The sequence below is a fragment of the Solea solea genome, chromosome 5 (assembly GCF_958295425.1).
Source record: "Solea solea chromosome 5, fSolSol10.1, whole genome shotgun sequence".
NCBI classification, from domain to species: Eukaryota; Metazoa; Chordata; class Actinopteri; order Pleuronectiformes; family Soleidae; genus Solea; species Solea solea.
In genome coordinates this window covers 13,676,722-13,698,100 of record NC_081138.1, presented here as the reverse complement: position 1 = coordinate 13,698,100, position 21,379 = coordinate 13,676,722, and the positions used below count along the sequence as shown (strand labels likewise).

General features: G+C 38.9%; 2 protein-coding genes and 1 long non-coding RNA gene across 6 annotated transcripts in view; 2 read left to right on the top strand and 1 right to left on the bottom strand.

The window, feature by feature from the left end:
- Position 1: 1 nt before the first annotated feature.
- On the bottom strand, positions 2–4,672 carry anp32a (acidic (leucine-rich) nuclear phosphoprotein 32 family, member A). Of its 2 annotated transcripts, none has more exons than XM_058629312.1 (7): positions 4,522–4,672; positions 2,299–2,448; positions 2,084–2,206; positions 1,804–2,002; positions 1,582–1,700; positions 1,447–1,501; positions 2–1,340 (listed from the first exon to the last, which is right to left on the bottom strand). In XM_058629312.1, exons 1-7 carry the CDS (start codon positions 4,573–4,575, stop codon positions 1,273–1,275), a joined length of 768 nt encoding a protein of 255 aa, XP_058485295.1. In that variant the 5' UTR covers positions 4,576–4,672; the 3' UTR covers positions 2–1,272. The 2 variants fall into 2 exon arrangements, with proteins under 2 accessions (XP_058485295.1, XP_058485296.1); XM_058629313.1 differs by lacking the exon at positions 4,522–4,672 and adding an exon at positions 4,245–4,295.
- Positions 4,655–5,549, top strand: LOC131459452 (uncharacterized). Its single transcript, XR_009240249.1, has 2 exons — positions 4,655–4,798; positions 5,384–5,549. It is a non-coding gene; the product is annotated as an uncharacterized LOC131459452 (long non-coding RNA).
- A 12,348-nt stretch (positions 5,550–17,897) lies between these two features.
- Positions 17,898–21,379, top strand: part of glceb (glucuronic acid epimerase b) — a 37,810-nt gene continuing 34,328 nt past the window's right edge. For all 3 annotated transcript variants that reach the window (XM_058629355.1, XM_058629354.1, XM_058629353.1), the window contains exon 1: positions 17,898–18,085. The gene's annotated coding sequence lies outside the window, so the exon portion shown is untranslated. The remainder of the gene's footprint in view (positions 18,086–21,379) is intronic.

The window sequence follows — 21,379 nt, the reverse complement described above, 5'->3', positions numbered from 1 at the left end:
ATAAATATAAAAGGGATTTATTGAAGTGAATGAGGGGGGAACATAACTTGGGGTCATGACAGTGGAATTAACATAGTGAAAGAAAGAAAGAGATCACTGAGGTAGGCCAATTTGACCATTGTATACTGGTGAAAACAAAGTCCCAATAACTGACTGTTTTCCAGAGTTTACACTTTAAAACAATACATTTTTAATTCACACTGCAGCTGTAACCTCCATTTACATATCAAGTATTTCTCTACACTACCACCACAAATCCAAACATTGCCACCTGCGTGTCACAGAAAATAACGTGGAGAAAGTAATGATGAGCTCCGGTGTCGGACATTTGTTTTTATGGAAGGAGAATGCATACAAAGTTGTCTTCAAATTCAGGAAATTTCCCACTGCTATTCTTTTTTTTTGTTAAAGATAAAACAGCATACATATTTAATATCTTATTACAATTTGTGGCTTCACCTCATGTGTCTGTTCAATGTCTGCCATCATCAAAGAGAATACAAAAAAATAGATTTGGTCATTATTTACAAGAACACGTAATTTCCGAACTATCAAAGCTGAGGGTTTAAGGAGGAGGAGGAGGAGGAGGAGGAGGAGGAGGAGGAATAGCTTTGACAAGGGCAGACATTTGTTTTTGTTATAACATTATGATATTTAAAAATATGCCCTGTGAGGTTTACACGTGTGCATGTTCAGACTGAAGTTTCACACCAGGACAGCAGAGAGAGTATTGGCATACTGGTGACACTACAAACACATAACTTACATTTAAAAAAAATAATAATAATAATAATAATAATAATGATAATAATAAGTTGAAGATGAGGAAAAGGACAATCGTACATGAAATCCAGTAGTTGACTTTAAAATGTATTAGACATGCACTCTTTTTTTTGTAATTTTATCTTTTCTTTTAAAGGGGGAGGATCTTAAAATACACAAGTCATCAGAAACTTGTCTTACACAAACAGTGAGAAAACAGAAACATTTCTTAAAAAGGTTCATCTTTGCTATTATTGGATATTACAAAACTCCGCGTCAACAGAGCGGTCAGATGTGGACAGCGGGACTGACCGCGGGACTGACCGCGGGAGCAAAGGTACATAACTTAAACATATTTCTACTGACAGCCCCGTCTACCTGACTGGCCAATAACAAGAAAACCACTCCTACTGCAATATTCAACTGGGGTGGGTTGGGGGGGTGGGGGGTGGGGGAGTGACTTGGAGATACAAGTTTAAAACAGTTCGAAACGTGGCTTCAGGAAGACTTTCAATCGTCTTCATCCTCCTCCCCTTCTTCATCCAGCTCTCGTTTTCTTTTCTGACCTCGTTCTTGTTCTAGAAAACCAAGAGTCATATTTAAAATAATTGTTTCAGGTCATACTTCTGCACATTGTTTGCACTTAAACACATGTAAGTCCACATTTAGCAGCGTTTCACTTACCCTCCTCATCGTCGTCATCAGCGTCTTTGTCATTCACGTCTTCTTCTTCCTCCTCCTTCATAAAACAAAAGGTCAACGTTATTTTTCAGATTTTTCATCATTTCAGAACAAAAATCCCGTTCATTCTCATCCCACCTCTCCACTGAGGTCATCCTCCTCCTCTTCTTCATTCTCCTCTTCATCCTCCTCTCCCTCCTCCTCCTCCTCCTCGTCTCCTGGAGCTGTGTCTTCATCATATTCCTCCTCGTCTACATCTGGGTGAAATGTGTTTGATGGTAAAATGATGGGCCCCATGTTCCAATACACTTTATCATGACACGGGCGCATGTAGCACTTGGTCTGTAGAACCACACTCACCGTCTTCATCCTCCTCATCGTCGTCCAATCCCTCTGCGTAGACCTCCGTGTCAGAGTCCGGTGCCTCTTTGTCGTCTTTGTCGTACCCATCCAGGTACGTGAGCTGGGGTAGTAGCTTGAAGACGTTGTCTCTGTATTCGTTGAGGTTTGTCACCTCACAGTTAAACAGATCGAGGCTTTTCAGAGTCCCCAGTTCTTTCTGTCGTAGGAACCATCAAAGCTCAATGATTAATAAAGCCTGCTGCGCTGTGTCGTGTTTAATGACTGTAGTATTACTTACCAATGGCTCTATTGTGCTGAGGTCTTTAATCTTGTTGCCACTGAGGTTGAGATGTGTGAGGTTGGGGCACTTTACTGCCAGAACTTCCAACCCCCCTGAGATCCTGTTATCGCTGAGTTCAAGCTGTCGATCAATAGAACAATGAAAATATGCAACAATGAAAAGTATAAAGTTAAACACTTGTTTTGCTAAGAAGAGGAAAAAAAATACCTCACCTTTTTGAGTTTATTTAGCTTTGGCAAGTGGGCAACTGTCGTCAAGCCAACATTGATTGTGCTTAGAAATATCAGCTCTTCAAATTCATCTGTCAGACCCACGATCTTGCCTTCGTTTGAGCGACAGTTGTCAAGCACAAGTTCTTTGACCTGTGGAGAAAACAAACATTTTCCGGTCATTGTTTTGTCAATTTTGACTCATTCATTGAAAATCAGTTTTTGTGCTGATTAGGGCTGGTTCCCAAAAATAAAAAAATGAAAACATTTTCCATTTCATACCAATTTTCATTCAGAGCATCAATTCATAAAATCCTTTGATTGATTTTTAAAAATAAGTCATTTCCTGTATCCCCCGCACAAATATGGCCACAATAGTCTCGCATGACCACGACAATCTCGCATTGCTGCCATTATTTAAATGTATTTTATTAATATTATTATGTATTATAATAATAATTGTATTATTATAATTTATTTTATTTTATTCATACCGTTACATCCCTATTTACATGTATTTATTTATTTCGGTCATGACATTTAGATCACTCATCACACAGCAGTGCAGTTCACACAATATACATAACCGAAAGGGAAAGCGGGAGAAGCAAAGCTTATCTAGTCCCGCCCCCATTATCATCATACATTTCATCATTTTTTTTATTTTTTTTGTTTTATGACATTTTGACAAAGAAACATGTTTCAGCATCCGGTAGCACTCAGAGATATAGTCTGTAAACACAACATGGACAACATTTGTGGTTATTTTTGATTTATTTGCTTCTGTGTTAATGCTACATTACTTCTTCTGCACCTCACAAAGCTAAATAAAAATAAAAAATAAAACCACAGAAAGCTAAATAATGTCATTATCAGATTGGATGTTTAACCGTTGGCTTGACTATGACTCAGCCAATCAGCGCTCAGCAGCAGGACTACAAAAAAAACTGTACATCAATAATCTGTATGCTCACACTAAAGTATCGCGATGTCTCCGACTGTCCTCACGTTACGTAAATAATGCATTTAACTACTTTTCCCAGTGGAAACGGAGGCAGTGCAGCGGATCGTGGTTTGTTTTGACTAGATAATTAGTTAATGTGTAATAAGAGACGCACGTTAGTCATAACAAGTGGGAACCACGCGCACACACACACACACAGACCTACGAATCCTGCACAGGGTCACTTGTGAGTAGGAGGGGCAGCTAAAAGACATTAGATCGCTGCCAGGCAAACGTTTCATTGTTGGTTGTGTTAAACAGTTGCATCTTGGATTTGATGGCGCATGTAAGCTCGTGTTTATGAGCAGGTATGAGGGGGTCGCGCGAGGCTCGTGTCGAATAAACGGGAAATGAATCGGTGTGTTTGGCTTAGCCTTTGTTTCTCGGTAAGATGGCGGCTTGTCCTAGTTCTGTAAAAATGGAGCAACAACGCGGCTCCTCGGTCTGTTCTCGTCGAATCTTAATCTCATTATGGTCGGAGACGGCGGACAGTCCTGCTGCACGAACACACAGCGGTCCGGAAGGACGCGGGCGTGTTTCGGCGACTCGTGTGTCCGTGTTGTCGTGGCAGAGCCCCGGTTACCAGGCTGCTGACTGTCCGCGCTAACGCCACAGTCCCTGCCTCCTGCGCGCTCTGTGGCTCCGGCTGCGGACTCTCCGCTGCAGCCGCTGCCCTATACGATTTCCCGCAAAAATAACCGACCTGAGCCGAACCGTGCGAGCAACTCCGGGTCCAAGATACCGTTGTGAGGCGACGAATGGAGGCTGTGATCTTTACGCATCACTGATAATTCCGTGACTTTGAATATCCTGCATCCTTAACGCGCCAAGTGCGCGCACAAGGCGCATCGAACAACGAGGAGACGAGAGGAAAAACACAGTCAAAGGGGGTCAAACGCTTTCGTGGATCAAAAGTTACAAATATGGCTCCTCTCACGCCGCTTGCCTTGTTTATGCCGCCGCTGCCGCTGCCGTGGTGCATCCACGCGCCGCTTCAACTGAAGCGCCAGCTCTGAGCCGCACAAAAGTTCAAGCTGCGCTCCCGCAGCACCTGGACACCACAAACACCGCATACCGCACAGCTACAACATGAGCTCACGTCTCCATCACCCTTTAACTTGTAAAAAAAAACTTTGTATCTCCCCCCACACCGAGGCATCACACCAAAGAGTCTCCATTAGCAGAGTGGGAAACGTTACCAGCGAGATGTGAGGCCCACTTACGTCTGACGGAGTGCGGTTCCGCAACTCTAGATGAATTCTTTTCTTCATGTCCATCCTGGTTCCGCGCGCCCCCAAAGCGATTCACACTTTTAATAATTACTGCAAATGCAACTCGCACCTCCACAGCAAGCTGCTGTTGTTCATTCAAACTTGATCCGCTCGGTGGGCGGGAGCTGAGCGCGGGATTGTCGTCACCGCTGACCAATCACAGCGCTCCAAGGAAGAGGCAACGGATATACAGAAGCGCGGGCCAATGGAGCCGCCCATGTGAAACTGGGTGGGGTTTTGTTGATGAAGTTTGGTTGTTTGTTAAGTTAAGTTTAGACAGATGATGTTCGATAGACTCTGCAATGTGTTTAACTGAGTTAGTGCCACAACAGGAGGAGGCCACATGTTGTATTTTCTTTTTGTCCTGTGAAACATTCATTTACATTTCATATCAAATATAATAAAGTGAAAACCAAAACATCTAAATCATAATACAAACAATATTGACCATCTGAACTTTAATGCAACTGCATGATGTACAATGTGTTATGAACTGGATACATTTGGAGATAACAGTAATAGATTCATTTTAAAAACAGGGCTGGGGGTTACAGCTTTTCGGTTACATCCCACTTGGGACAATAACAGAGGGAAAATAAAGGGGGAAGACAATAAAGACATGTCAAATGGAAAAAACATTAGCATCAGCAAATGGGAATAATAAGAGATTTTGGTATTACAAGACATACAGTGACCAAGATAAACACTAAATGTAATAATGATTATAACTGTAATAATAATGGAATAGAATAAAATGTCTATTCACAAAATGAATGCAATCATGAAAAAAATATCTTTCTGATTCATCCTTTAGGGGTCGCCACAGCGGATCATCTGCCTCCATCTTGTCCCATCCCCTGTGTCTTCTTCTGTTACACCAACTGTCCTCTTGTCCTTCATAACATCCATGATCCTCTGTGGTCTTCCTCTTTTCCTCCTCTTTCTACAATACAAATAAAGCTTCAGCATTTTAAACACTGCACAGTTGTACTTGTGTGTGTGTGTGTGTGTGTGTTGAACGCTTACAGTACACAACAACACAATACAGGAAGTGGTGTTTGACTTTCTCAGCTGACATAGGGCGATAGGCGGGGTCACACCACAGTTCACCAGTGTCCAGTTTACCTTATCTCCATATTGCATGTTTTTTGGACTGTGGGAAGAAGCCAAAGAACCCGGAGATAACCCATGAGCACACACACACACACACACACACACACACAGGGGATCTGCAAACTCCATGCAGACCCTTGTTCCCACCGGGGTTCAAACCCAGGTCTTCTTGCTGCAAAGGCAAGAGTGCTAACCACTACACCAACCATGCGGCCCCGAAGAACATTCAAAAATGTGTCATTTACTTTCATGGTTGCCACGGTGACTCTCATACAGACCTAAGGAAGGTAAGGGCGATGTCTGTCTCCATTCAAATATGGAAACATCAGAGCTAGCATTAAAGCTGTACTGCGTAACTTTTGGTGATTTCTTTAATGTTACTATTCTGCTGCTGTTTGGTCTTTGTGAACAGAAACAGTGTAACATTATCTATAGGCTGTGTCTTTCATCTGGAAACAGGCCATGTCTGCAATACTATTACCTCCTTTACACTTGGCATCAAAATGTGTTTTTTGTGATCAGATAGCCCCGGTGTCCACATCTTATGTTTCCTCCGCTTCTGTGCGCTGCCATATCAACAACAATAACAACAACAACATTAGCCGCACCTGAAGTTGCACTATTGTACGGACTCCTCTTTGCTTTTTGAAGCAGGCGAAGAAGTCGTCTTTGACAAGCGGAAAACCGAAGAAAGCAGACGAGAATGTGCCGTTTTGTCGCCACTTTCATGTTAGCTGCGCTTGGGGCCACCAACATATTTCCACTCATGTAGTTGTTGTGGGTGGAGCGGAGCTGATTTTACGTTTCTGTTCAATGTGGTCACAATGCGGCTCTGACCACCTTCCGAAGTGATTTTGCGGACCGGATAGCAACCCGTCTTTTGTTGTATTTACACCTGTACTTACAAGTGGTCAGGTGCTCCACAGCATCACAGCAAATACATGTTAATGCCTGGTGTAAAGGAGGCCATTAAGACCTGTCTGAGGGGGCGTTTGTGAGACTGGGTAGAAGCGGCTCATGCGTCTGTCAAATTTCTACCAACATCACTTGCATTTCTCATCCAAACACTGCCAAAGTCGACACTGCACACACTGGTAGGCTTAGGAAGTCAACTCCCCAAAGCAAACCGTTGGACAGTACTGCGATTAGCAGACAGACACATGAAATAATAGAGAAAACATGCTCCCCAACCCTTTCATGTATGATAAACCTTACAAAGGCACACTCACTCAAATAAAAAAAATGAATGCAGTGGTCTTTAATCATGGCTTTCTGACCATTTCTCAGATGAAAGTTTCTGTTAATTTCCTCCACAAGGGGGAAGCAAAGCCCCTGCTGTTGACTGCAGGGGTCAGTGGAGTGTGTAAACTTGGATTTTTACATCTAAATTCTAGGTGCATGAAAACATAAATAAAGGTTGATGGGTTTCTCTAATGGCTTTCCAGCCACAGTTCTCTTGGTGTGAGCAGTAATGAGTCTGATGTGGGTGTTGAGTGATGTGAGGAGAAGATAATGAATGTAGCTCACAGGAACATTATGTCTGCTAAATACAAAACACATGCCAGTACTTATCACGAGGGAGCACTGTCTGTCTCTGCGTCACAGTCTTACTACTTCTCTCTAAATAATGTGCATATTCATGATAAGGCCACATGTCTAACTGTCAATAACCAGCCTGTACAACCCACTAACTACTTTCACTGTGATCAACCTGCGGAGGATTTTGTTGTTTGGGTTAATAGAGTGTAATACCCCACAATTCCCAGAATTTTAGTTGACTCAAAATGCTTGTTTAATCAACCAATAATCCACAACCAAAAGATTAATTATATGTTAGCCAAGCCAATACTTTCACTTGAGAGGCTTTAACCAGAAAATACATCTATAATTTAATGCTTGGCTGAAATGATTGCTGTTATCATGTTTCTGATTAATTTTCTATCCACTAATTGTGGATAATCCAACTAATCACCGTAACTCTACGACACTCCGTCAGTGTCAGACTGCAGTATGAAAGCAGAGGGTATAAAATATAAACAAAGAGCAACACCCACCATTTAATGGTTGGTTATTTTATTAATTTATTGTGCATTTACAAGAATGTATAAGTATAATGCAGGTTACTGAAAGAGAGCTCATAAATAATAATTATGAAAATCTACCCAAGACTGATTGAGATCAAACATATATTTTTTTAACACAAAAGTCAATGCGAAATTCAAATGATCACTCGTTAACCTTGTATTACTTCAGTTTTCTAGTCTCACACAGTTTCCTTAACAAGCGTTAACATTAAAAGGTTTGGAATTATCTGATAAATTTAGAACATTTTATAAACATCACAGAATCAATTCCACAAAATGAAAAACATTTTCAGATTGTCTAGGTTGTGCTAAAACACTCTATATTGCACATTCTTATACCCTCTGTATACTGTACATTTTAACATAGTAATGTAAAAAAGCATTCAGTCAGGGTCGGAGGTAAGGGGAAACGTATAAAGTTACACAATAACCTGTTAGCATAGTGTAAATCAAGTATACATTTACACATTCTCCAGGTTCTGTTTACAGCCCCACAACTAAATGTGTCAACCAATGACAGGGAGTTTTACAGAGAGAGCAGTCATAGGTCAAGTATGGAAGTGTGTCTGTCCATGCTCATCTCATAAGAGCACCTCAGGACATACAAGTCAGATTTTGAAATTGACAAATACAAGCATATGAGATATAGATAATAATACTATGTGTATAATAATATTATAATATGTCAAATTACTATTTAAGAAAAGAACTGTAGAAAACAGTGAGAAAAATATTCCTTTTGTTAACGTGCAGTTACCACAAGAGGGCGATATTTGTCAACCAGAGACGATAATGACAGACTATGTTGACAGATTTCAAGTAATGAAGAAGGTTGTTAATATGTTATGTTTAATTTTGCATTCAAATATACACTTCTGTTTAGCAGCCATTTAACACCTTCAGTTACCTTCAGTATGGCACAGAACACCTTATACACTCGTGTTCCTTATTTTCATGGCTCAAATGTGACATTAAACAGCTTCATGCAGCTGGTATTGTAGCTCTCACACTCTGCAGAATGTGCATTAAATCTTTTTTCATAGTGTCACTGAGTTGTCGGTTGTAAACAGCTCGTCTCCCACTGGCACAGCTGTCAAAATTCAGTAGAAAACGTGAACACGCTTGATTAGAGTGAAGCGTTTCCTGACATATTTCTCGGAATGGCATGATTTTGAGATGCAGCTTTCAAGCAGGTGTGTTTATCTATTGGGTGAAGTCAAAAAAGCAGCTGTACGCTCAAGGCATCATTTCACAGACTTTCTTGAGTGAAAACTTTACTGCATCGGGGCATAGAAAGTGGAACATAATTAAAAAAAAAGAAATTATAAGTGTGCCTGTTTATAATAAAATATAATGATTAAGATGATTTTTTTCACAGAAAAGTTATGAGAGATGTGTTTTTCTTCCCAATTCAAATGCTCTGAGCATTGTTTCAGATGTTATAGCATTTTAAGCGTTGCTTTACGATACAATTGCTCACCAGCTTGCTGTGTGTTCATTAGCATAAAAGTCAATAGTATTGATCATTTCCAGTTATAGCATATTGTCCAAATAATCAGTTCAAGTTTAACAGTGCAGCTCATATTCAAAGATGCTACTAATTTGAGAAAAAGTGCATGTCAGGCTTTTACCAAATATATTAAGACTATTAAAGTTCTTTTCAACAAAGAGTTTGGTTTTTCGAGCAGTAGAATTCACCTCTGAAAGTTTTTATGGGTGCTTCTTTATGTTTGCAGTCGTACACCAACCTGTGTGCGACCATTTAGTGACTGGAGGAAATCATTGAAGTACATGAAAAGAAACTTTGGCCTCAACTGATTTTTGTCAAATAACAAACCACCAGCTACTCTGACTTCCCTTTTTTTTTTTAAACTAAACATGTGTGGATTAAGCCAAGCATCAACCACCTGCACTATAGTCTATATTGGTTAGATCTAGACTAGATTTTGTTTAGATCTAACATGCAATATGGAGATTAGGTCAAATTGGTCACTCTAAATTGACCGTAGATGTGAATGTGAGAGTGAATGGTTGTTGGTCTCTATTTGTGGCTCTGCGATGGACTGGCAAACTGTCCAGGGTGTACCTCGCCCATCGCCCTATGTCAGCTGAGATTGGCACAGTGACCCTGCAATAAAGTGGTAGAAAATGGATCTCAAAGGAAAAACTCCATATGAAACTGTCTGATAAAGTCATTTCCAACGCCTAAGAACTGCATTTAGATATAATCTGGATGAACAACTATTGCATCTACATGCAATGTAACCTGTCTGTCAAATAAAGTGGTCAGTGCTTCATTGCCATAGTGATAAAGTGGGGCTGCAACAGCAGAACGTTACCTCCCCGAGCTGAATAACGAGGACGTATTTGCGTGACTTTCACCTTGAATGTCAGTTATTTACAGCTGACTCAGTAACATAATGCTGCTAACTTGTATCAATCACAATAAATCCCTCTTCATTAACAGAGTGTGACACATGCAAACATGATGAATGAAGCACAACAACAAGTGTCAGCTCGACACTGATTACGTTTGTTTGTAATGAGTTGCACCATTGAAGTGTCAGTGTGATGCTCTGCCTCTCCTATGCCGATAATAAAGTTGTATGTAAGATGTGTGAGCTGGTCCAGCTGTGTTTGCTGAGGTGTCTGAAGTAATCTTCAGTGGACTGTGAGAACTCCCACCAGTGAACCAACGTTCTCAGTGACGTTAGTCCACACTCTCCTTCTCCAGGTGAGTTAGTTCCTTTTTGAGAGCCAGGATATGCTCATGTTACTCTGAAATTAAGGTTCTGGAGGCTGCAGAGATGTGTGTGGTGTGACATGTGCTAAACCTTTAAAGCTACAGTACATAACATTTATGTTTAAACGTTAAACTTTAACCTTTAAACGTTACTAATTTAATATTATTTGTATGCCGTGTCCTTTGACTGTGTCAAGCAATAGTATCAGACCTGACTGAGGGAGTATTTGTGTATACACCTGCAGCGCAAGGGCAAACAGGGGCAATGAACCTTTATCCTTTTATACAATAAAATGTACTTTTGAATCAAACAGACATTTGTTTATGTTTAAAAGTTCTGCATTACACTTTTAAACTGATGAGGAATATTTTAGGAACCTACCTTTTTAGCTAAAACGCACCTTCTGCGATGAGAGCTGGAGCAAAAATGAGCACTCTAGACCGACAGCGTCAGTGCACATTTATTATTTATGTTAATTGATTCTGGCAGTTTGGAGATAGTACCTTGTAATGCAACACCCATCCAGGACAGGAAGACGATAAACACACACTAATGTCCCCCAGCATGCATCCTAAACACGCCGCTTCCTGCTCACGTGATTCTTCCTCTCACATCCAGCTGGAACTGGGAAAAACTGTCACTCTTCATCTTTAGTCTTCATTCTCAGACGTGTTCAAGAATGACACTGAACTAAACTTCAGTCTTCCACACATTTAATAGACGTTAAAATGATTATGAAATATATTATTTCTCTTCAACATCCTTCTGTGTAATCCCATGCTGAGAAGCTGACAGGAGGGCTGAGCGATACACACACTAGGCTGAAGAATAACGAGAGAAAAAGAAGGTCAAATGCATCTTAAATGGCAGCGCACTGAGAATGGTGCTACATACAATTAAAATTGAATGGAGCCTCTCCATCCTGCTCAGCTGGAGCGGTCAGATGTCACTGTACAGACTCAGCCGATGCCTCTTGTTCTTACAGATTCAAAATATCAAATTAAAAACAACTATTATTAGTATTATTATTATTATTATTGATATTACATACTGTGTTTTACCCTTTCAAATACTCTCCCATGTCTCCTATGTAATGTACAATTGTAAACCTCGCTGAAATCTTATCAGTCTATGTTGTTGTACATAAAATCATTAAACATACAGACAGGTATATAGGTGTAATATGTGTAAATATGTTTTATTGTTTGTGCTCTATTTTCTTTCTGTGAATCAGCTGCCCTTGTTCGGTTCCTGGTCTTGTTCATTCGTGCTGCTGGCTCGACGCAGCCTCTAGATTTACACGGTGCCAAGTCACTTACGAAGCAATGTTGTTGTTGCTGTGTGGAGTTGAAGCTTTGGGATTTCCTTCCCACCCAACATTACCTGCCCCACTCAGCAAGCCAGTGCAACTAAATCCTACTTTGGTGACCTCCGACCTCATCATTTGGCACCAAATACAGGTTTAAGGTTTCACTTTGTGACGAATACCATCATATTTATTGGATAACATACCTTGAAGTTTATCATACACATGGATTTGCATTAAATGAAGGTTTGCCTTATATTGTCTCAATGTGAAAATTGTTAGTTTGTTCAATTTGATGCTTTATGACCAGATATCTAAACATGTTTCTAAACTGTAAGTAGCAAATATGAAGTCTGTATACGTAACACTCTGACATGAGGAATATCATTTCAGCAACGTGCTGACATTTATCAAGGGCATTCGTTCCAGCTCATACAGAAGCATCATGGCTCCGTCTCTTGCATTTCAAATACTCTGAAAGGCCACACCAGGAAAGAGAGTGAACACTTTAGACATAATACAATTTATATTTTTATGGAGTTTTTGGGTTGTTTTTTTTCTAACATGCATGATTTCTCCCAGTGTTTATGTTTTTAACACCTTGGCCTAATTTGCATCATTTCCATTATGCCATAAGAGGTGGCTATAAGCTTCATAAGATGTTCTCTCTTTCACTCAGCTGTTCCTTCTCTCCTTAATTCTGCTCACTTGGTTTTATGATACAATTCACAGGTGCCCGAGACTGACTCAGCAAAGCTGCTGTCTGTCGTATATTGTTTGGTGATTGTATAGCGCTTTGAAACTTTACCAGAGCGAGACACAGCGGAGATTGTGATGGCTTTGTGTAAAACATTCAACAAACAGCCACAGACGTGTGTCAAAAAACTGTGCAGAATCCTCACTCGCTTCCCTGTTTCCAAAGATTACAAAGTATTTGATTAAGTTCAGAAGCATGATGATGAATACTGTGAGCAGTGCAGCACCAACGCATTAGCTTGAAAGCAAATATTCATCACGGATTCCAGATAAAACAAAGCACGACAGATATGCTCGGTGAAAGCGTAGACGACACAAAATGTGCATCCACTGACAAGTGTACAGACTCTGAATTTGTCAAAGGCCGCTGAGCTCGATGACGGATAGCAAGCGAAAAGAAGCTGAGCTTTCGCTCAACGCTCAGGAGGCGTCGGTCTGCTTCAGCACTTCTATAATGCCCTGAAAAATTAGCCGTTTTAAAAACCATCACCAGAAATGCTTAAAGGTAATAAATAATAAGAGTGAAGGGTTTCAAAAATCAATATGCATATGAACTGGTGTATAACGGTTTAGTCACAAGATTGTTATTGAGTTTTGCCTTAACATAAATCTTTATCAAATAAACTGTGACTGTGACAGTTTTTAGATAACTTTACGAGGTGCCTTCAGTATCATTTATTCTTTCATATATATATATATATATATATACTGTGTATATATATATATTTTTTTTCAGAATTGAATTAATTTCATATTTCTCTCTAATATTTTATCTCTGAATCTGTGGCAGGGTTAGCTGCAATGCATGGTGAAGATAGGCGACACTCATCTTCACAGTGAGTTTATTAATAAATTTAAAGTTGGAGCAGGGAGAGTGGGAGTGAATTTGCATCCAAAGATGAAAAACTGAGATTGCAACTTGCCTGCACTCAGCCACTTTTATTTTTTTAACTCTACTTAAATGGCATGTTCATCAGAGAAAATGTTTATAAAATCAACAAGCCACCGGGGCATTAATATTTTATGACAACATGAGAGCAGATAAAGAGGAAAGATAAAAGCTGTGCTCATACTGCACTCTGGATGCTGGGATCCATCACATAGACTTGTGTCTGTGTTGAATCTTAATCCGAGTGTCTGAGATCTGAGGTGCTGCTGCTGCAGTGGGACAGTAATGACATACAAAACATACACGTATAATATTGTTTGTGTAGCTGAAGCTTTGTTTACAGTCACTTTTCTATTATTTTGCGGTGACTCAGGGATGCTGTACCATTTATTTCAGATTCCTAATTTCAGTATAAAATGTGACATGATTTGAATTTGGCGTGCAAATACATTCGCAAGAGCTCTTTGCTTTAAATGAACCCTTTGCATGCATGAAATTCTTTTGTTTTGTTTTGTATAATTGTTTTATTTTTCAAAACAGAATACAGTATAATATTCATAATGATTAGTGTTTACAGTGTTGCCTTGCCTTAGTCTAATTCAGCCATTTGGGTCCTGTTGTGCACTTTTCCAAGAGAAATTAACTACAAAAAAATTATTTGTGATAAACATGTTACTATATGCATCATTAAAACATATTATAAAACAGGAGCAGCAGTTCACAGGCAATGCATTTCTACAGTCACACTGCGTCCAGCACTGCATCAGTTATATCCCAGGGAACCTTGTGTGAAAATTAGCATTTGATTATTTCCTTTTGCTGGCCTTCATCTTCCATTAGCACCACCACTTTATTGCTCCCAAGGGCTAAGCATGTAAATTAGCAGTGCAACTAAAAAACTGTTATCAATCTCAATGGTCTCTATGGGTGTTTGTTTATTTTATGAGGAGGCCAATCTCCATTGGTGCACATTGTGTTAGACTTGGCAGAGCATGGGCTGGTGCAATATAAGATGTGGCTAAATAAAAAGGACACATATCAGTGAGTGACATGGCGCTGAGACATATGGTGAAATACCGACACATTGATATGGCCGTATAAGAGTTTTATTTTGAATTCAGGTGTCTCTCCTATCTGTGTCCATGCAGCAATGTCTGTCACTTCATTTCTCTTCCTTGTGCCTGGGGTTGATATCAGATAAAGCAAACACCACATTCAAGTGGTGCAGTAACTCTCCTTTTTCCAAAAGTTAAAACGAGGGACAGTCTCAGCATACAAATAGCACACATCAAATAAAAGGTGGAGGTTGGAGCACCTTATCTCTCACAGTCAGTCACTTTTGGAGTTGGTGCCTGTTACAAAGGCTCACAGAGAGGACCGTGTCCTCCCAGATCCTCCCAGCTGTCCCTCTGGCTGCTTTGGAGACAAAATTAAGCATTTGCTCCAAAAATGTCATCATTCATTCATATTACAGCATAGTAGCAACAAAGTAACAATAAGGTATTACATTTGTAATATCATGTCAATTCCATGTTGTAGTAATCAAAACATTTGAACATTAGGAGCAGATTTAGATGAACCATGGCTACTTTCTTTCTTTTATTTTTCAAAAGAGAAATGTGAGTAACATATGAGATGTTCTGTCATTTGAAGACAGCTTGCTTTGATTTGTCTCTTTTCAATCCCAGCCCATCTCTGTGTGTTGTCTAACAATATCAAGTGCAGCTGAAAGCTTTCTGCCTTGAATTAGGGAAATGATTCAGATAAATGAAATCCAGCGGTTGTGATTTCCTGTCCCTGTTATCAATTAAAAACAGTAATAAATAAATACATGCAAGCTGTATATGATAATTTCACCATCCTTCACACTAAGAATAAAGCTCCACACAACACTATATGCTGTTTTGAAGCTTTGTTGTTTGGCTTTATCTTATTTTTGGTAACCAAAAGAGAACATGTTTGAATAAGGTAGAAGGGTAGAAGTGGAGAAGAAAAGAGAGAAGAGGATCCCACTGAGTGCACAAGGACCAGCAGCTCTGAAAACATACCCTGCTTTATCATTTATTTTACTCCAAATGGAACCATGATTTACAAAATTGACCTAACGCTGTACTGAATAAAACCTGAAACTATAGGAGACGACAGACTGCCCAGGAAAATGTTTACTGATGTTTTAAATCAAGTCGGTTCATTTAGTAAAATGTCCCCCTGGTGGTCATTCAGGAGAATACAGGTTTTAGGTACTTCTGCAGTGACTTAAGCCTTGGGATTCAAAGACTATAGTATGGTTACCATTTTAGTTTTAGCTCGTCAACATTTGCAAATTCACTCTAAAAAAAATAACTTCAATAACTGAGACTGATGAGAATGTCATAGGTGCTTGCTCATGAATGTATTAGATCAAGGGTGTCAAACATACAGCCCACGGGCCATAACTGGCTCACCCAAGGGTCCAATCCGGACCACAAGATGACAGTCTAATCATAATGTGGAAAAACTGTATTTGTCAGTTTCAGATACGTGTGACTAAATGTTTTGTGCCTTTGTTGGTCCACTGTGATCTATGTGTAAATGGTAAACTTTTGCATAATATAGTTGAAATTCCAGTTGTTCATAATACGTTTTGTGAAAAGATACTTACTTAAATGATACTTAAATTAAAAGCAGAAGGGAAGAATGTGGAGATCTTGTTGTTTATAGGTTATTATGCTATTATTTTTGTGGTCTGGGCCACTTGAGATCAAATTGCGTTGTATGTGACCCCTGAACTAAAATGAGTTTGACACCCCTGTATTAAACCATTTTAGATTTTGAACTGGATGAGGAACTCAACCTTAAGTCGTTGTGATAGAGACACGTCATTGCAATACCTTTAGTATAGTGTTAACACGTCTCACACACAACCTCTATGTGGCACTAGTTTCAAAATATGAAGTTGATCTGGGGTCAGTTAATACCTGTATAAAACATGGTGCCATTGCGTCCATGCAATATACTGTAATGGGACCAAAATGCAGCCAATACCAGGCTCATCCCAGTAGCCTACATACATCCAATAATTCAGAATAAATATGGATGTGAGAGAGAGTCTCAGAGAAAATGAAAAATATTTTTCAAAGGAAAGATGTTGCAGTCTTGCATCATCCGTGAGCTGCACTCACTGTTCTGTTTGCCTGTGATGATATCATCTTCTTTTGTTCATTCTCATCATGTACTATACACAATTTGGTATCAATGTATTTAAGCATTTGCCCGAAATATACCAATAAAGTATCTTGCAAAAGACAATAGCACTTGAATCTTTATTGCCACAAAGACTGAAAACTTACATCAGCTGAGTCACATTTATAAACTAATCTAGTGCAAACAACTCTCAACTGGATTTTTATGAAGTGATAGGTTATATGGTGTGTGGACGTCCTAATGTTACGACCTGTCATTGTTAATTGTGGGAAAGTCCATTGAGATATGTGTCACCAAATTAAGAGTAATGAGGGATTTATGGGATGAACAGGACAAACACAGAAAGACAATTACATGAAGCAACACTGTGTGAGCTGTTATTCCTCCACGCACTGAATTTGCATTCTGACCTACGTGCCATTAAATTAGTAGAAATATTATTGAGAATTTCGGTAATGGCTAATCCAAATCCAATATAATAATATAATATAATCCATAAGGACAGTGTAAAAGGTTTTTTTTGGCATTTCTTTGCGGTGGAAAGAAAAAGGAAAGTTTGATGTGTTTCTATTTTTATTTATTTATATAAATCACAGCATCATAATGAGTATAACATCAGAATAACTATTTGTAATCCAATTCCCTAGATTAAAAGTACACTTAAGTACACTAAATGCTGTATCAACATGTAGCGGTTGTCTTTGATGTACATGTTTGATGGAATGAGGATGGTAGTATTTTATAGCTGTTATGATATTTATGTTTTTTTGATTGTTTAACGTCATGTATTTATTTTATATTAATGTGTTCATATATGTTTCATATATGTTTTCCTTGTTGTAAAAAAGAATGCAAACAAATAACCAGTAAACAAACAAACAAACTAGGTTTATGTGACTTTGAAAAAAGAGGTTCAAATTATTTGAATTAAGGTGGCCCTTCAAGTGATGTCAAATTATAATCAGTTATTTGTGTATGTTTTTTAATTAATAGATTAATTTTTCATCATAAATACGTTTTTATTGTGAATTATATATTGTTGCATGTTAAAACAAACACTTTTATTTTGAAACTCTGAATATATATGAATGTATTTCTATATTATTAATATTATTAGTATTTTCTTTCTTCTTTTCATTCCAGCACACGACGTTCAACACACAACACAGGACAAGGTTTTAATTGGTCCATAGAAATCTCGGACCCATTGCCAGATCTCGCGATATCAAAAATCCTTCCCAATGAGAAGCGGATCAGAAACTGCAGTCAGTCGCTGTTGTGGCAGGGAAGCAGTACATTCAGTCCATGATCTCGCTGGTAGATCCATGGTTCAGCTTGAGCTAGAAGCAGGACTATTTAGAACTAACCGACGAAGCCGAGATAATTACCACTGTCGTCACGGAAAAGCGTCCTGCTCTTCAGGACACATTTAATCCTCCAGGTAAGGTTGGAAGGTCTTGTTGGCGTCCCCTGTCCAGACATGCAGTGCTAGCTGATATTTACCACAGTTGACTTTTATATCAACAGAGAAACGTTTAAATCCCTCCAGCTTTACCCTCTCTGTCAGTCACAGTATATCCCGGCGAAACAGTCATGTGTGTGATTTAACCCCGCTATTGTCGACTTGTGTCAGCGGGAGCAGAGGAGTGCAGTAACTTCAATTCTGATTGTTGACTGTCTTTAAAATGCATTTCCCTGTTAGCTGCTATGCTAACAACACAACTGCTAGGGATAAAGTAAATGTTGGTTGTTTGGTTGGTTTACCAGCTAGCTGACAAAGTCGCCTCTAAATATGTGCGCTTTACCTTATTGTCCTCCTGGAGAGGTTGTGATGAGGTGGCTACACGAGGAAGCCATGACAGGCGTTTTGGGGTTTTTTCTGAATGGATCGCTTTAGAAACTGATTAACTCGACCTGTGCCACTGGTCTTTTTTGGTTTTAATCAAAGTTAGCTGTGGGTTTCCACTAAATATGCTTTTATTCTGCTGCAACTCAAAAGCCACAGCACTGTGCAGAAGTTTGGACGCTAAAAGTAAAGTGGGCATTATAATCTCGAGTAGTTTTTAAAAATAAATAAATTATACATATATATGTAGAGCGAGAGAGATGGAGATATATCTATTTATATAATTATTCAGTCAATATTTATTGTTCATGCTAGTATTAGGAAGGTTCTTCTAAACATCTTGGAGCACTTGGAATGTGGATTTGGTCTGTCTCAGTAAACAGGTTTTCATTAAAATTGATTTGTGTTTCCATCCACTGCTGTTCAGCAAATAGTAGGGTGCAGTTCATCAAGACAAGCAGTTAATGCACATTTTTAAATCAGGGAAGAATGATGAAGAATAATGAAAAGGTGCAACTTGGTGATGTAAACCAAGAGTATTTTTTATTTGGTATTTCTTATTTTTCTTATTTCAATGCTGCTTCCCATTATTACTGTAGCAATATTTGCTTCTTCTGCTCTTTTGAGTAGTGATTTCCTCATCTGTACACACATTCCACCTCTCATCTGTGTGGCTACACCTTTTCCACCATACTGGTGTTTCAGTCACATCATTTCTAAACATCATACTATGTTTGCTGAATCTGTTTTCATCGCACGTATTCACATTTTAGGTCACTGTCAATTGTATCTCCTTCTTCAAGCACGGAACCTTATATGCTACAGTTAAAGATTTTTTATTTTCTGTGTTTTTATTCAGGGGTTTGAAGTGTATATTGAAATGCACATAATAACAGGCTGATGGAAGCACCCAGTGACTATTACTTTAATGAAGACTTTTGTTGGTTGTGATGTTTACATGAGCTGCTAAAACAATACTATAATTAGTCAATATCCTTTAAAATTTAGACTTTAATTATTATATAATATCATTAATTATTTCTTACAGAATTGTTTCATTTCAGTTTTATTATTACTATCTTAGACAACACTGTATGCTATAGGAGGTTACATGCCTAAACAATGTGAAAACAATTAGAATACTCCACACAGCTGAATCTGATTATGGCTTATTCCAGGGAAGACCTTTTCTCTTTGCTTTCTTCTTATTACTGACTGAAAAGAAAAAGCTATGAACAAAACAGTAACATGCCCAGGTATCAGAGCGGTATCTCTGCCTGTGTCCAATAGTGGTGTATAAACTGTAAAAGAGGACATTCTTCAACTATACTGTATGTGGGGCAATACTACGTTAAAGTTATGTGGGTCTTAATAGACAAACTTTGAAAAACATTGTGCTTCTGTGGAAACAGTTACCATGCGATGACACAAACTTTATTTTTAGTTTTTAACGTCAAATATTGGAAAATCTGAAATTCCTCATATAATGAGTTCCCCATGCACAATGTGTGATCCTATAAAATATTTCATACCAGCATGACACAGTATAGCTTGTAAATTCCTTCAAAGAAGAAGAAGATGGTGACAGTAAATTCATGTCATTTGACAACGAAAGGAATACTTGTTGGATAATACTCATTAATTTTCAACTTGCATTGTTGCTTAAAAATCCCATCATTACTTAAAATAAACATGCCCTGTTTATGCCCTGGCTGATGGGAAGCAGTGAAAAAATATATTTATAATGCAGAAAATGTAATAAATGACAATTTCTCAGAACAGTAATATGAATTTGTTTAAGTTATGGTTTCATATCCCTAAATCGTCTTTTGAAACGTGTTAAAAAATAGAACAAATCCTTGCTATTTTGGAACAATTGAAGTAATTTTGTGATCAAAGATTGACAGAAGTTGACATTTGTTTAATAAGAAGACAGGAATGTCTCAATTGCCTTGAAAAGACAAAACAACTATTGATTATTTTAGGTAAACACTGTTGTACATTATAAGACTAGAGACACTGCCTATACCAAGCAGTCAAATTGCAAGAAATATGAACACAGCCTTCCCTCCTGGTCCCGAGTTATGCTTTTAAGGGGCCAGTGTTTCCAAGTTGATGTTTTTAAAGAATATTATGACTGACCATTGACCTTTTTGAAGTGAAATGCCATTGCTTGCCATGAACATGTTTTGTGATGTCAGACTGAACTTTGACCACTCCAGACATTTCGGGTTCAGAATGGGATGTATAAACATGGATAGATGGACTGTCAGCAAGTTTTCTCCGGGTTCTCCGGTTTTCTCCCACAGTCCTAAAACATGCAGATTTGGGAATAAGGCAAATTGGACACTTTAAATTGACTGCAGGTGTGAGTGAACGTGGATGGTTGTTTGTCTTTATGTGGCCCTGTGATGGACTGGCAACCTGTCTAGACTGTACCCCTCCCAGCCCACCAGCACCCCCCAAAACCCTCATGTGGAGGTTAAAGCAGTAGAAGATGAGTGGATGGATGGATGGGTGCATGGACTGTCTGAAAACAGACCATGCAAGTGCCAGAGGTAGAGTCAAATTTGAGACAAAGTATTCTTTTAGACAGTGGTATCAATCAACAGCTCTATCAGCCCTTCTTGGATGTATTAAGATGTATTTCCTGCTGTGGTGCAAAATGCACTTCTTCTGAAGTTACTCCTCCAGTGGATAATGCCATGTTGCATGATGTTGGTCTTATCCACTGTGTGTTTGCATATTAAGACCAACATAACTTAAATGTAGTCTTGCAGCTTGTCCTACATATAGTTGAAGAATGTCCTACAAGAATATGGCTTTCTTTTACAGTCTATACCCCATTATTGGACAAAGGCAGAGACACAGCTCTGGTCCCTGGGTATG